At 35.3% G+C, this 16,700-nt stretch overlaps 5 protein-coding genes across 5 annotated transcripts; 3 read left to right on the top strand and 2 right to left on the bottom strand.

The window, feature by feature from the left end:
* Positions 1-1,312: 1,312 nt before the first annotated feature.
* LOC128921681 (forkhead box protein I1-like) lies at positions 1,313-2,002 on the top strand. Its single transcript, XM_054229844.1, has one exon. It carries the CDS (start codon positions 1,313-1,315, stop codon positions 2,000-2,002), a length of 690 nt encoding a protein of 229 aa, XP_054085819.1.
* Positions 2,003-4,850: 2,848 nt separating this feature from the next.
* LOC128921680 (forkhead box protein I3-like) lies at positions 4,851-5,564 on the bottom strand. The gene has a single exon (XM_054229843.1). It carries the CDS (start codon positions 5,562-5,564, stop codon positions 4,851-4,853), a length of 714 nt encoding a protein of 237 aa, XP_054085818.1.
* A 1,579-nt stretch (positions 5,565-7,143) lies between these two features.
* Positions 7,144-7,857, top strand: LOC128921679 (forkhead box protein I3-like). The gene has a single exon (XM_054229842.1). The coding sequence runs from the start codon at positions 7,144-7,146 to the stop codon at positions 7,855-7,857; it is 714 nt and encodes a 237-aa protein (XP_054085817.1).
* A 2,251-nt stretch (positions 7,858-10,108) lies between these two features.
* Positions 10,109-10,804, bottom strand: LOC128921678 (forkhead box protein I3-like). The gene has a single exon (XM_054229841.1). It carries the CDS (start codon positions 10,802-10,804, stop codon positions 10,109-10,111), a length of 696 nt encoding a protein of 231 aa, XP_054085816.1.
* A 2,837-nt stretch (positions 10,805-13,641) lies between these two features.
* LOC128921677 (fork head domain transcription factor slp1-like) lies at positions 13,642-14,355 on the top strand. Its single transcript, XM_054229840.1, has one exon. The coding sequence runs from the start codon at positions 13,642-13,644 to the stop codon at positions 14,353-14,355; it is 714 nt and encodes a 237-aa protein (XP_054085815.1).
* The last annotated feature ends 2,345 nt before the right edge of the window (positions 14,356-16,700 follow it).

Raw genomic sequence — 16,700 nt, 5'->3', positions numbered from 1 at the left:
ATAACTCGATCTACTGAATCGGCAATAGCTTTTAGAAATTAAATTTCATACAAATTTCCTTCCATAAACTTTTCGACCAGGGCATAATACAAAATTTAAAATTATACTATTGAGGCAGAATTTTATAAAAGTTCCTCTATATCGTATGGAAACTAACAAAAATAGAATATTACACTCATAATGTGAAAAGCGTTTTCTTAAAATCAAGGTTAGAAAAAAGGATTATAGCAGTCAGAACCGAAATAAAGAAACTTAAAAAACTATTGTTCTTAAGACAATTAAGACAAGAACAATGGAGTTTGAAAACGGTAAAAGAGAGACAGAAATTTGAACAGTCATCTCAGGTAGAAAAGTGACACTTAGTAATATGCTGTAATGCAGGATAGGCAGGTAGGTGAGTGACGCTTACATAAGGCTGGTGGATGATCGGGATAATTAGGGTATTCTACGAAGGATTTGAGTAAGTCAAAAAAAGTTTAAATAGTGGCCATGAAGGAAGCTTAAGATAGTTTTATACATTATATCACTTTGGAGTTGTAGATTTTCAAGGAACACTACATGTGTCTTTTCTTCTTAACTCATAATCCACCTCAAGAATGGTGTTTATGCTGGGCAAAGTTACTTCCATACTCTGTATTTTCTTTAGTGTTGTATTTTATTAAAGTAGTGCCTTTGTCCTTAAGTGTCTCACTGTTTTTTATAAAGAGAAACCACAAACTTTATTAAACTCAAATAATTATTAAACTTTTAAATATATATATATATTTATAAAAAATTTTGTACGGGACGTATTTCTGAATATTTTCGAACATCCTCTATATCAATGTAAGCGTCATTTTTTTGCTGTCTGTTCTGTGGAGCGGCTAAAGGTAGCAGCTACTTCTATTATTCGACTTTGCTAAGCGTCTATTTTCTACCTGCGTCTATATTTGCTTTTGTAAGGACTTTTCACAGCAGCCGTTTTTAAGCTCCATTGTTCCTGTATTACTTGACAAAAGATCGATTGATTTTGTCATATATCAATTACTTCAACTATAATACCCTTTCCAGACCTTGATTTTATGATCACACTATCCCCTATTTTATGATCACACTAATCCCTTTAACCTTGATTTGATGACCACACTTTTGACATAAGTTTAACTTAACCAAAATGCTTTCAACCATCCATGACTTTCAGAGTATAAATGCGAGAAATTTTAAAGCACAAGCCATTTCGTCAGCAAATCACTTCCGTCCAGAAGATCACGAGTGAATTTTACTATCTTCCTAAACTCTTCAATCTAAAGAAACTAAATACAAACTTAATATTATGGCTCCACATTTGGAATCCAGCTTTTCCATTCGTAATCTTTTGGCAAATGCAGATGGTACAAATCCAGCCCTGACACCACCTCCATCCGATAACGAAGAGAATCATGAAATTATTCCGAACTTCACGTATAGCGCGTTGGTGGCTATGGCTATTCGAAGCAGTCCTGAAGGCAAACTGACGTTGAACGCAATACAAAGTTGGATCAGTGAGAACTTTCCGTTTTACCGCAAGGAGGAGCAGGGCTGGCAAAACCAAATTAGGCAGACTCTTAGCACGAACTCGTGTTTCCACAAAATTCCACGACCTATAGGCGACACGGGTCGTGGAAACTACTGGGTCATGAGCCCGGAAGTGGGAGCGCTTCGTACTCAGCAACCATTTGGTGGTAGAAGTGAGGCAGTACCTATGGCGATGGTCAGTGGAGTAGCGCATCCTCAGGTTCCCAATGCGGTGTACTTTCCTACGCCCCGCGAAGTACAGGGAGCTCAGCAAACCATGTGGACTCAGGGGGTACAGGAGCAGCATGCTTGGTATCAATACCACCTCCAACAGACGCAACTGATACAGCAACAACTTGTAGTTCTGCAACAACAACAGGTGCAGCAGCGGTATCAGGAAGCATATCAAAAGCTTGCTTTCCATCAACAACAAATAGCGTTTCTAAAGGCCCCGCAAACACCAGTTTAAGTGGTATTATTACTCTTGGGAGATATTCCGGTAGAGGATAACTGATTTTATGTGATGTAATTAGAGAATAGTTGAACATATATGTAAAGTATTATTTAATTTACAAATTAGAAATAGTATATTAAAATGAAAAATAAATTTATTTACTTAATTTACAAAAATATAAGTGACGTATATTCTGTCAGCAGATTTCGCTTTTCGCTTTCATTATTTCTCAAGAGGTCTCTCTTGTCCTTGGTATTTTTATGGTGAAAAATGATGCTTGGGGCATTGATTAGCGAAGTTATATATATTTGCTACAGTTGTACCGAACTTTCAGTTCTCTTAAACGTAGACCAAATATCCTGTTTGGACTATGAGAAAGGCGCGGTTAGGTCTACAGGGTTTTTATATTTGTAATTTGTAGGCAACATTGGTTGAAAGTAGCAAAAAAAGCTCCTCTTGTCGTAAATATCGAGTTAAGAACACACACTTACACTCGTCATTATATATATATATATATTTGATTATAAAATTAACTTAAGATAAAAACACACATATTGCAAATCTCAAACTGCAACTCATGCCGCGGGTGCACCATGTGGTATTAGCGACGTCAACATATTGCTGAACTTTATTATACGGCGCTCAGGGACTAAGTTTGAAAAACACAACTCAAAGCCTCAGTGTTGTAACTACTCTTCCTTGATCCTCTACTCTTGCAAAATGGTTCTATTACACCGCAACTAATATGTCCAATCCATGTCAAGAATATTGAACACCATAGTAACTACGCGTGTATTGAACGGCATGTAATGACTTTCAATAATGTGGAATCGTGTTCTTTGGTGATAAGAAAAGTAGCTATGAGATAGGCCTGCGGTTCATAAGCCATAATCATAAGGTATTTGCATTTTGTAAAATAACTTGTAATATATAGAAAAGCGGTTTGCTGTTGATAAAATATGTGGTAGACGAGTGCTCCAATGCTCCAATCGAATTTGCATTTCCCACACGGGCAGTACCAACATCTAGTAACTCAGAGCTCAAAGCCCAATAGTACTACCACCAATACAATAAACGTGGATTTGGGCCAACTTCCATGATTATCTTCTTCTTCAATTTTTTTTATTCATATCCTAAAAGTCACTTCTCTGTTTCAAGCTAATGTCGAATGTTTTGTCGGAAAATCAAGGCCTGAAAAAGTATTATAGCTTCGTAAATAATATAAAAGAAGTTAAAAAGTCTATTGTTCTTAAATGAATTATTGTGAGAACAATGGAGTTTGAAAACAATAGAACATAGAAGGTCTGAGTTAAGCCATACATTACTCTGGAAAAAAGGTCGTCTCAGGTAGAAAAGTGATGCGTAGCAATATGAGCTGATCTGCAGAACTTGCTGGTAAACGAGTGACACTGACTTGATAATGGGGATGTCAGGGGTAATTTGGGAATGGGCATTAAATTAAATTAATTCTTTATAAAAAATTTCACTGACGTAAAATTAAACTTCGGGTAGCATTAATATTTCTACAAACTTCTATTTTGAGCTAAATAAATAATATAATTGTCAAGCAAGAAAATTATTAACGATATCTCGACTTTCATATTCTAAAATCGACAACTCGATATATTGATAGCATAGACAATGAAATATATTTTTCTGAGGAACTGCTTTAGCTTTGCATTTGTCTTTTACCTGTGGCAAGAGCAGCATTTACGATTGAGACATATTGTTTAAAACTATTGTCGTGTGATCTATACTCTTAGCGGATTATAGACTAAGGAAAAAAGACCCTTTGAGATTTAATGCCTCAAAAAACCTATAACTGTGTGACCTTGGGTATATAATATTTTGAAGCAATCCTTAAATTTGTTGCTGACCCTTACTATATGATCACACTTTCGAAAAAAGTTTGACTCAGTAAAACTCTTTATAACACCGATATGACGTTTGGAATATAAAAACAGCCATACGTTATTTCTTTTGCTTTGGTTCAGAATGCCATGGATTTACGAGAATGGCTCCACATTAAGGATCCAGTTTGTCCATTCGCAATGTATCTTTCTGTAACTTAAACATGATTTATTTCACTTTTGCAAGGTCTTCTGTTCTCAATTTTTGATCTTTTTAAGAGTAAATTGTGTCTTTAGTGATTTTGAAAAAATAGGTTAGGATAGCGATATCTGGTGGGGTGTCTTCGCAGAGGCCATTAGCAGTAGTCATAATTTAGGATATGAGCGCTTAACGCAAATTTCTAAAGCTTAGGTGGCCTCTATCCAGTCCATTATAGTGTTTTAAGTGTTTATAGCACCGCACAACAAGCGCACAAGAGATGATCGATCGTTTCCCTGGTGCCAGCTTTTGACATTTCCTCCAATATAATTGGCATATTCTCATTTTATTTATGTTTTTTCTCTATATTGTAAAAATTATCGATTAGATTTATTTGCAATAACTTCATTTAGTTCCTCAGTCTATGTTCTAAGTAGGCTTCTTCTCTTTCATTTATATTCTTCAATAACTCTCTATTGCTGTGAATTCTTAAAGTAAAAAAAAATTAATAAAAAAAAAATTTTGTATAGAAGTTCGATTAATGGAAAGAAAATTTGTAAAAAATTTGACTTCCATCGCCAATTCAAGAGTTCGATTTATGGAGATCTTCGAGTTATAGAAGTTCGAGTAATAGAAGTTCGACTGTATTTTTCAAAAAACATTCACGTTTTAAATTCACATTTTGCAGTTTATTATCTAAATTTTTTTTATAATATATTTTACATAACTTAATCTATTTCTTTTTGGTATTAACATATTTTCAAATAATATATGGGAATCTAATTCATTTTCCTGCATCTCCAGTAAGTACTACTTAAAGTTGTGCATGCTGGGCCATTAGAAAGGCTATTTGCTGTTGGTGGAAGGCAAGCTTTTGATATGCTTCCTGGTAATGCTGCTGCATCTGTTGTTGTTGCAGAACTACAAGTTGTTGCTGTAGTAGTTGCGTCTGTTGCAGGTGGTACTGATACCAAGCATGCTGCTCATGTAACGCCTGCATTAACTGGATCTGATGAGCTCCTTGAACCTCGTGTGGCGTGGGGAAGTAAACCGCATTCGGAGCCTGAGGATGCGGTACACCTTTTACCAATGCTCCTATCGCACTTCCATTTCCCACACCGACAGTACCAACAGCTGGTAATTCAGAACTCAACGCCCAATAGTTTCCACGCCCTGGGTCGTCCAAAGCACGTGGCACCTTAAGGAAGCATGAGTTCGTGCTTAGTGTCTGTCTGATCTGGCTCTGCCAGCCTTGCTCATCCTTTCGGTAAAAGGGAAAGTTATCACTGATCCAATTTTGTATTGCATTCAACGTCAGTTTGCCTTGAGGACTGCTTCGTATCGCCATTGTCACCAACGCACTATGCGTCAAATTCGGTCGACTTCCATGATTCTCTTCATTCGACGATAAGGAAATGTTGGGAGATAAAGACCCATCGGATGGTGGTGGTGTTATCGCTGGGTTGGTGCCATCTGGGCCTGCCAACAAATTTCTAATGGAGAAGTTGGATTCCAGATTTTGGGCCATTGTGGATGATTGTTGAGAGTGTGAAGTTTGTACGAAGTAAAGTAGAATTTCAAGTGCTATTCTGTACGGATGTCTAAAAATGACTGATGACTTTCGCTCTGAACGATTTCGTATTTATATGCTTATGGTCACGTCTCTGCTCCAAAGAGTTTGATGATGTCAAACTAACGTTGAATGCGTTGTCAGAAAATCAAGGTTAGGAAAAAGGATTATAGCAGCCGAAGTAAAAGTAAAAAGTCTATTGTTCTTAAGTCAATTATGGCGAGAACAATAGAGTTCTAAAACAATAGAACATAGAAGCTCTGAGATAATCTACACAGTACTCAGGAAAAAAAGGTAATCTCAGGTAGAAAAATGACGCGTAGCAATATCAGCTGTTCTGCAGATGTGGCAGGTAAGAGAGTGACACTGGCTTGAACATAGGGGAAATTCGCGTTAAGCTGAGAGTGTAATAGAGGATCAAACTATAATAACTTTAAAGACTTAATTTTTCACAAAAAAAGGAATAAAACGAAATAAAGGTTAAAATTCATATTTCAATGACTTTATATTTTGAGATGATATAAGATTATTATCCAAGAGAATTATTGATGCATATTTTCCCTTTCTTACCTTGAAGAACATTTTACACGGGAACAAACTAATTTTTGGAACACTTCTGTAGCTTGCTCTCTTTAGATGCATCGAACATAATTATCTCCAAGCGACTAGAAGTCATGACATGGCTTCACCATCTCCATAAGATGTTTTGAAAAAAAGAAAAACTGTACTTGCCACAAAGGTCAGTTTCAAAGTCCATGATCCTGCTTTCAACGATATGCATCGCTGTAACTTCATAGATTTTTTTAACCCATGATGCTAAGTCACGAAATAAAGATCATGAAAGAGAACAATTGTTGTCACAGCTAGCAATTACGGCAAAAAGTCAACGCAGGAAAAAAATGTAATCAAGGTCAGCGAAGAATCTATTGTCCTTTAAGCCACTAACTTTTTTAATGCTGAAGCGATGCAAGCAGGTATGAAACTGACACAACTGTTACATAAAGAAAGTCAAAGCTTACCGAAGCAGCTCAAGAGCTCAGGTAGCCGATAGATGCTTGCCATATCTGCATGTTCCATATAATCGTTTTCTGAAAAAAAAAAACTGATCTCATTTTTTCGAACATATTTTCTTTAGTTATTTTAACAAAAGAACCTAAAGGACACTAGACATTTCTTATGAATGTCAGTTTTATCTCCTGACCTTGGTTTAAATTCAAAATCACTATATTGCTGATATAATTACTGGTTTACCAGATTATAACCCTTGTCTTAGCCTTGATTTTATGATTTGGTTTTTGTATTTACTTGACTTTGAAACAAAAAACTCAATAACTCTCAACCAAAGTACATCGAATATTGAGTCACAGTGACTCTCTAACTTCGATCATATAAATACCCAAGATTCGAAAGGATTCTTCAGTAGACAGCATTTACATCTCATACAGCACACTGAAAAACAAGCTCACTTCTTCTGCACAAACATCTTCAAGGATCATACTTCGCTTCAAGTCCACAGTTCATCTACTAGTAAAGGAAAATGTCACCAATATTCGAGTCGAGCTTTTCCATACTCAGCATACTCTCAAACGATGAAGACAATAAGGAACTACCCTTACCGATGCAAACCGACATAAGACCGAATTACACCTACTCCGCGTTGGTGACGATGGCCATACGGAGCAGCCCGGAGCAGAAACTAACATTGAGTTGCATCCAACAGTGGATCATGGACAATTTTCCGTACTATCGAAAAGATCAACGCGGCTGGCAGTGCCAGATTCGTCATACGCTCACAACGAATTCCTGTTTCATGAAGATACCACGTCCGCCAAGCGATCCGGGACGCGGAAATTACTGGACCGTGAACCCTGAAGTTGAGTCTATCAAGAAGAGTGCGTCACCTGGACAAGCACAAGTCGTCACAAACGCATTTGAATCCAAATATAACGTCAATCAAGCAATGGCGCAGGGGGTGTCACATCCACAAATGCCAACGGCTATATATTTTCCAACACCACAAGAAATTGAGCGGACACAACAAATGATGATGAAACATGCGCTGCAAGAACAGCACGAATGGTTCTTGCATCACCAGCAACAAACGAAACTGTTGCAACAACAATTGGTCACTCTACAACAACAGCAATATCAGCAACAGTGTGAAGAGATCTATAAGAAGATGACATTCCATCAACAACAGTGCGCTTTCTTGTCTGCCACACATTACCCCATGTCTGAACCGAATTCGTGAGATGTACTAGTAGTTAAGCAAAATATTGTAGATCAATTGAATCTGTAAATGATTCATGCGTCACTATTTATATTATAAAATTTTGCATTTTTAAATAAATTAGCATTTGCTGGATTCAAACTGGTGCTTGTTTCAATTAAAAGAGGCATGTCTTAAATGGTTTTAAAATTTTTTAGTTAATTAATTTTTAGTTAATTTTTTAGTGAACTAATTTTTATCCGGGGAATCTGATCCTATGCGAATGACGTCATCTAGTTGCCATTAAATCTACAATTATCCATAGCAGTACAGTTCGAATATTTTGAAAATTGTAAAACTAAGCATCTTTTAGAAGCCTATTAGCTTCAGTTCCGCTATTTGAGTTTCTTCGACTTAATATAAAATAAATCCGTCAACAATAAATCTTGTTTAATGCCAGACGGTTCGAAGACATTCAGTACTATAGGGACAAATCATTATTTTTGGTGTCAAACGAATCACTTAGGCTAGTCCAATCCTATTGCCCATAAATCCTGGATTTAATCAATTTATAATTTAGACATAAACAAAGGATTCAAAAATTCGCGACAAACTTTGAACGGCCTCACAACACGCTTGGTGGAGCTATTAGTTTGATCCCTCCTTACATATATTGATCGCTCCTGTTTTTTATATTTATTACATTAAGTCTATTTTTTGATATTTTACTATTTTAAAAAATTATTATATGTCTGGACCTGATAATTAAGACCAATACTCCTTCATGTGTTTTCGATGAGAATTCAATTACTTTAAATACCGGCAAGTAGATCTTTAAAAAAGATTTTATTTCTCCAAAATTCTCACAAATATTGTTTAAGAAATATTTTCAATCAATTTGAAAATCGCAACATTCCTCTTGAGTAACCCTTTATGTACAAATATTGAATAAATGGAGGCTAACCATTTAAATATGTAAAGTATATGGAGCCAGAGGAAGTATTGACCTGATTTTGCCAGCTTTTCGGCACGCCGACATATCTCTGTTGAAGTTCTTAATAATATCTCAGAAAGTTACCGATATTTGCGGAAAAAAAATTGGTCACAACCACTGAGGTCGAGTTCATGTTCGATATATGAGGCCGTCAAAAGTTATAGTCGGACTTTTGTGATTTTTGGAGAAACGATATCACACTAGAAATGCAATATTTGTGCAAAGTTTTGTTTCGATTTCTTCACTGGTGCTTAATTTACATATTATATTTTAAAGTGAAGCAATCAAGAATTCTAAATTTTGTTATATGGAAACTATTGTGATTGTTAAGCAGTCCTTCTATACAATTTTTACCATAAAATTTTGGGTGTCTGGTGTTTATCTTTATTAAATTAAAGCACGTTTAGTAGTTGTCTTGGTTATTCTCCGACTTCGTCAATATTCATGTTGCATATTGAATAACCTAAGTAATTAAATCCAGAAAGTTTAGTTGATATAACTTTTGCAGTCTATGATATATATAAAATGAACTAAATAGGGGGCCCCGCCTACATTCCCAAAATAATTTCATCCAAATATACCCTTCTCCAGTGTTATCCTTTGCACCAAATTTTACTTCATAAATTTCTTTATGGCTTAATTATAGCTCTTTATAGGTCGCCATTTTGTCAACGTGGCAATAGGCCAATTTTGTTTATGGTGTCAAGAAACACGTGTACCAAATTTCATTTAACTCTACTTGTGACCCTGATCACTTTGGTGTATATCACCCAATATATAACTCGTTTAGTTTTGGAACAACCGTCAGGTGAACAAAAATATTAGACTATCTTTGCAACATTTTGCATGTTTATATTAATATTTATTCTTCCTTTTGTACAATTTTTTAAGATGTAGTCTTGAACATGATAGATTTTCATCGATAATAATCTGGACTGACCGATTGACAACAGATGGATGAATCAACAACATTACTTATTACTTAGTTACTTATTTTTTATATTTACCCATTCATATTCGTTTTTGTTAATATTCTTCTATTTCCTCTCTGATGCATATTTGCTTTCAAGGCATCTATTTCAATCAAGGCTTTCCTATTCCCGTTTCAAGAACATAAGGTTATTAATGGACAATTTCTTTTTTATTTTTCATCTATTTTTATTTAATTTTTTTTTAACCGAAAATATTTTCGATATCACAATACTGGCTTTCATAAGTCACTCTATCTTACCAACTAACGAATGTCTATATAAGATAATGTCATATATAGTGTGAACTACTTAATATAAATATAATATCTTATGTGGATATTTGCTGCGAAGTCAGAAACTCGACTTGTTGTTGATGGAACATTAGTTTCTGGTATACGTCCCGATAGTGCTGCTGAGCCTGTTGTTGTTGCAATATGAACAATTGTTGCCGCAATAGTTGCGTTTGTTGGAGGTGATACTGATAACAAGCATGCTGCTCATGTAGCGCCTGTACTAATTGAGTCTGATGGACTCCTTGTACCTCGTGGAGCATGGGGAAGTAAACCGCATTTGGAGCCTGAGGATGTGGTACACCATTTATCAATGCGATCGCACTTCCATTTGCCACACTGGCAGTACGAACTCCTGGTAATTCAGAATTCAACGCCCAATAGTTTCCACGTCCAGGGTCGTCCAACGCTCTTAGCACCTTAAGGAAGATTGAATTCGTGCTTAGCGTCTGCCGTATTTGATTCTGCCAGCCTTGCTCATCCTTTCGGTAAAAAGGAAATTTATCACTGATCCAACTTTGTATTGCATTTAACGTCAGTTTGCCTTTAGGACTACTTCGCATCGCCAGGGTGACCAACGCACTGTACGTCAAGTTCGGTCGACTTTCATGATTATCTTCATTCGACGATGTCGAACTATTGGGCGATGAAGACCCATCGGATGGTGGTGGTGTCAGCGCTGGGCATGCCAACAAATTTCGGATGGAGAAGCTTGAATCCAGATGATGGGTCATTGTAAATAACTGTTTAGAATGTGAAGTTTATACGAAGTAAGTAGAATTTCAAGTGATATTCTGTGCGGATGTCTAAAAATGACTGATGACTTTCGCTGTGAACGTTTTCGTATTTATATGCTAAGAGTCACGTCTCTGCTCCAAAGAGTTTGATGATGTCAAACTAACGTCGAATGCGTTGTCAGAAAATCAAGGTTAGGAAAAAGGATTATAGCAACCGAAGTGAAAGTAAAAAGTCTATTTTTCTTAAGTCAATTATGGCGAGAACAATAGAGTTCTAAAACAATAGAACATAGAAGTTCTGAGTTAAGCCATACATTACTCTAGAAAAAGGTCATCTCATGTAGAAAAACGACGCGTAGCTAAATCAGCTGTTCTCCAGATCAGGTAAGATAGTGACACTTGACACATTAGGAATGTTATAGTGCTATAAAAGCTTTTAAACTTAATTCTTCACAAATAATTTCAATGACGTTATATTTTGAGATGATATAAGATTAAAATTTAATTGCCGTCAAATATCTTCTCACGCAGATATTTTTTCTGCGGGACTTTTTTTTCTCAAATTTGTTGAAGGAAATACTTTCAAGTAAATGTTTTACTGATTAAATATCATACTAAGGGATTAGTTTAGGAAATTAAGTGTCTTTGAAAATTAAAACAAATAAATTTGTAAAATAAATATAGAAAGATACCAGAACAAAATAAAAACTGTGAAAATGGAAACAAAACGAAGAAATGGTGAGCTTACCAAATGCACTCATTCCCCACTACATCGGTGTTCGCTTGTAAATTGAACTAAACCGGTTTAAATTTTTCCGTCATCTGATTTAGTCGGCTTTTTCGTATATATTTACACATTTCTTTTGCGGTATGTTGTTGGCTAACACAGGTGATTTCCCACATTTAGTTGAGAGTATGCAGACATAGAGAAATTCGTGAGGTTACTCCTACGCTATGGATAGCAATGATGAAAAATACCTAAAGAAAAGTTTATTTTCATCATCGGTCATCAATATTGAAGAAACACATTCAAATTATTATTAAATTTTTTTTTAGGAATCAACCAAGTACGACATAATATATTTCCACCGAAAATCTAAAGATACCATATTTACATGGAAAGACATATTTTAGAAGTGTTATAAAATTTGAACATTTATAATATTGAGTTATTGTTATTTACGTTGTTATAGAAATAAAATTCGACAACGAGATTTATTACAAATTAACGGAAAAAATAGTGCCTCATTGTATTAATAAAAATAATATTACTTATTTATTACTCAAAATTTGTAAGCGAGTTGATCGATGGAAGTTTTGATTTGGTTAAAATTTGCTGTAATATATCTTCTTATCTTCCTTTGTCTTTTTTCGAAAAATAATTTCACCTTATCAATTTCAATGAGCATGCGGAGCTTTTTGGAGCGAACAACGTACCAGAACGCACCTTTGAATATACATATTTCCGACTTCTGTTGCTTTAACAAATATAACAAATAGAAGAAGTTTTTATAGTCTTTGCTTTCAAATGAGCTTTGGATTTATCTACTTTATACAAATACATTAATTTAATATTTGAATTATTTTATTTTCTTTTAAAAACTATATACAGCTTATATAGCAGGTGACATTGGTACCGAGCATTTTTCCTGTAGTGCCTGAACCAACATGGTCAAGAAAATACACGGCATTGGGCATCTGAGGATGCGGTACACCACTCACAATCGCCCCAAGCACTGTTGCCCTGCTAGCAGCAACCGGATTTTGAGCATTAATTATTCCCACTTCCGAGCTCATGGCCCAAGAGTTTCCCTGACCCGAATCTCCCATAGGTCGTGGAATTTTTGGAAAGCAGACCTGCTCATCCTTCCTTCCATAGTTTTCAGCATTTGATAGGAATGACGCTTTAATGACATTGCGGATCTTCATGATCTTTTCCGTTTTGTAAATATTCAAGGTAAGCAAAGTAAGCTTTATAATAATATATAGTTCTCAAGCATACATTGTGTACCACAATTTTCAATTATATAAGAGAGAATAAAGCTAAATTTAAAATCTAAATATAAATGACACTTTTAAAATCTAATATAGCGTTTGAGCTGATATGTGTTTATGAAACAAGCAACACTTTACTCTGTTCAAGGAAGCGGTCGTCACTTTTATTTCAACTCACATGTGTTTTCCCTTTATAATATTTGATAGAACACAAAACTTCAGAAATTACAGAGCTTTTTTATACTTTACTCCATACTTTTGGCGGATCATTGGTTAAAACCAAAAGACACATGGCCTATATTACAGAAAATTAACAACAACAATATGGTATAACTTTTGGAGACTACAACTTTTAGTTTATGAAACCCTACTCAATCCCTTTGTAGCACACCTACATATTCCCGAACATCCCCTATGTTCAAGTGTCACTCTCTTACCTGCCAGTTCTGCCAGAACAGCTGATATTGCTACGCACCACTTTTCTACCTGAGATGATCCTTTTTTCCCGAGTAATGTATGATATAACTCAGAGCTTCTATGTTCTATTGTTTTAGAACTCTATTGTTCTCGCCATAATTGACTTAAGAAAAATAGACTTTTTAACTTCTATATCACTTTCGACTGCTATAATCCTCTTTTCCGACCTTGATTTTTTGACATGGCATTCGACGTTAGTTTGATGTCATCAAACTCTTTGGAGAAGAGACGTGACTTTTAGCATATAAATACGAAATCGTTCAGAGCGAAATTCATCAGTCATTTTTAGACATCCGTACAGAATATCACTTGAAATATTAATTTACTTCGTATACACTGCTCACTCTAACCAGTCATCCACAATGGCCCAACATCTGAATTCCAACTTCTCCATCCGAAATTTATTGGCAGGCGCAGATGGCGCCAACCCAGCGATAACACCACCACCATCCGATGGGTCTTTATCTCCCAACATTTCCTTGTCGTCGAATGAAGAGAATCATGGAAGTCGACCGAACTTGACGTATAGTGCGTTGGTGACAATGGCGATACGAAGCAGCACTGAAGGCAAACTGACGTTGAATGCAATACAAAGTTGGATCAGTGAGAACTTTCCCTTTTACCGAAAGGATGAGCAAGGTTGGCAGAACCAAATACGGCAGACGCTAAGCACAAACTCATGTTTCCTTAAGATACCACGTGCTTTGGATGATCCTGGTCGTGGAAACTATTGGGGCATGAGTCCAGAATTAGCGGCTGTTGGTTCAGTTAGTGTGGGTAACGGAACTTCTCTTGGTGCCTTAGTCAACGGTGTAGCACACCCCACAGCCCCAAACGCGGTATATTTCCCCACACCACAAGAAATAGGGGAAACTCAGCGAGCAATGCTGATGCAGGCGATGCAGGAACAGCAAGCATGGTATTCGTTCCACCAACAACAGGCGCATATATTACAGCAACAATGGGTACAACTGCAGCAGCAACAACTTCAGCACCAATATGCTGATATTTACGAAAGACTTGTCTTCCACCAACAGCAGATGGCGTATTTTACAGGACAGCAAGTTCTTTCCTAATTTTAACTTGTTATTAAATAGTATGTGATTAGTTGTGTTATTATAATATCTATAGTAGTGTTAAAAGATAATAAAATATGAAAAATTAAAATTGAAAAATTCCGAATTTTCAGTCATGTGGAAAGGAATGAGGCTTATAAAGCTTGGCTTAGTGTATTGGTCGGCTACGTGTAGGTAATGTTGCTGTAATTTCTCTAAATCCTTGAAAGTCTTCGCCCACAATCATAATCCATAACTTGGAAAAACTTCCGTGGAAATTGAGAATAAAATCGTCAATTTATACTATACGTATGTATATCTGAAATATTTCTTCGAAACGATTTTCTTCAGTCGATCTGCTTTTATCATCAATGCTTTTCATACTTGATCTTCGAACTTCATTACTTCTTCACTTCCTTACTTCATTGGTTTTGACATATGCTAGAAAACAAATTTGCATTAGAGAGCATAAACCAAGGTATCTATAAATTAATGAATGGAGAAATAAGTATATAGAAATATAAAAAGATAGTTGATATCGAATTGTTAAATTAACGCACACTAATGTCAAAATTATGGTCATTTCGACACTTTTGTTTTCGGGTCTTTTAATCTTTATGCTTTTGTATATATTTCGCTTTCTGTTTTCGGAATATCTCTCTGGTCTCTTGTGGTCTGAACATTTTTAGGTAGTAATACTCGTGAAAGATTACGTCTATAGGCCTACCACACCACCAGTTTCAGTTGCCATTAAAGCCAGGAATTTGGGATGAGAGGTACGTGTGTAATATTGCTAACATCATATTTACGACAAAAGAAGGTGTTTCATACTTCGAATTAATGTTGCCGCAATTGAAGACTTATCCAAGAAAAACTCATCAAAAATACTGAAGATATTAAAACAAAGTCAAAATCTTATACAATAAATGTTGCCTATTATGATACGACAGCTCTTGAATTTCTTGATTTTCTGTGAATTTAAACAAAGCACTTAAGTAAATATTCAGAATAGCCCAAAATAATCGTATAATTTAATAGAAATCCAAACTTTATTTGCTCTTCGAAATTCACAAAATAAGACCTTTCTGAAGGAATCACCACAATTTAACGATTTGAAATTTTTATGTATCTCTACCATTCACTGAAATTACTCTCATAATTTACTAGATTGTTCTAAATAAAATACAATGGAACTTCCATAACTCGAACTAAGTCGAAGATCTCCATAACTCGATCTACTGAATTGGCAATAACTTTTAGAAATCAAAATTCATACAAATTTCCCTCCATAAACTTTTCGACCAGGGCATAATACAAAATTTAAAATTATACTATTGAGGCAGAATTTTATAAAAGTTTCTCTATATCGTATGGAAACTAACAAAAATAGAATATTACACTCATCACGTAAGAATGGCATGGATGAACCAAACAATAGCAGATTTTAAGCGAAGTGAATAAATAAAACTGGATATAAATCTATATTTGACAGTCTTTTGAAAAATAGTATGTTTTAAAGAAAATTCTATAACTCGAAGTCTCTTTGACTCGAAGTTTTTTTGTGGATTATGGTGATTCGAGTTAGAGAAGTCCACTGATATTAATTAATGTTTGTTTAAGTACTTGAAGTTATAATATATACATTTTATGTTCGAAATATATATAATGTGAGATTTGGTTTTAACAAAACTTTAAAAAATGTATTATTTTGAAAAAATACTTTTTTCATCAATTTGTACATTTGTTTAAGATTTAGTCGTGAATGTGACAGGTTTTCCACGAAAATAATTTGTACAGGACGATTGACATACATATACTCGACTCACCTTGTCAATCTTAATATTTTTATATTCTTTAGTTGCGAATTTCTGCCAATATCCTTCAAATCAATCACAATCTCCCTATCCCCGTTTCAAAACCACAATATTATTAATGAAAAATATTTTTTCACTTTTCTCGCATTTTTATTTATTGATTTTTATTTTCTCAGAAAATATTTTCGATAACACAACAATGGCTTTCATAAGTTACTCAAATCTTACTATCTAACGAATACAGTTATTTATAGTACATGACATTCTTATATATAGTTTATAAATATCGTATGCGGATATTTGCTGCTAAGTCAGAAACTCGACTTGTTGTTGGTGGAGCATTAGTTTCTGGTATACGTCCTGATAGTGCTGCTGAGGCTGTTGTTGTTGCAGTATGAACAATTGTTGCTGCAATAGTTGTGTTTGTTGCTGCTCTTGCTGCACTAACTGGGTCTGATGGACTTCTTGCACCTTAAGGAAGCATGAATTCGTGCTTAGCGTCTGCCGTATTTGGTTCTGCCAGCCCCGCTCATCCTTCCTGTAATAGGGGAA

Source organism: Zeugodacus cucurbitae, chromosome 4 (assembly GCF_028554725.1).
Source record: "Zeugodacus cucurbitae isolate PBARC_wt_2022May chromosome 4, idZeuCucr1.2, whole genome shotgun sequence".
Taxonomy (NCBI): Eukaryota; Metazoa; Arthropoda; class Insecta; order Diptera; family Tephritidae; genus Zeugodacus; species Zeugodacus cucurbitae.
The sequence above is the reverse complement of the archived record's forward strand: the minus strand, read 5'-3'. Positions and strand labels throughout refer to the sequence as shown.

Coding starts and splice junctions, on each gene's coding strand:
- LOC128921681 (XM_054229844.1), top strand. CDS start 1,313: ATGGCTCCACATTTGGAATCCAGCTTTTCCATTCGTAATCTTTTGGCA.
- LOC128921680 (XM_054229843.1), bottom strand. CDS start 5,564: ATGGCCCAAAATCTGGAATCCAACTTCTCCATTAGAAATTTGTTGGCA.
- LOC128921679 (XM_054229842.1), top strand. CDS start 7,144: ATGTCACCAATATTCGAGTCGAGCTTTTCCATACTCAGCATACTCTCA.
- LOC128921678 (XM_054229841.1), bottom strand. CDS start 10,804: ATGACCCATCATCTGGATTCAAGCTTCTCCATCCGAAATTTGTTGGCA.
- LOC128921677 (XM_054229840.1), top strand. CDS start 13,642: ATGGCCCAACATCTGAATTCCAACTTCTCCATCCGAAATTTATTGGCA.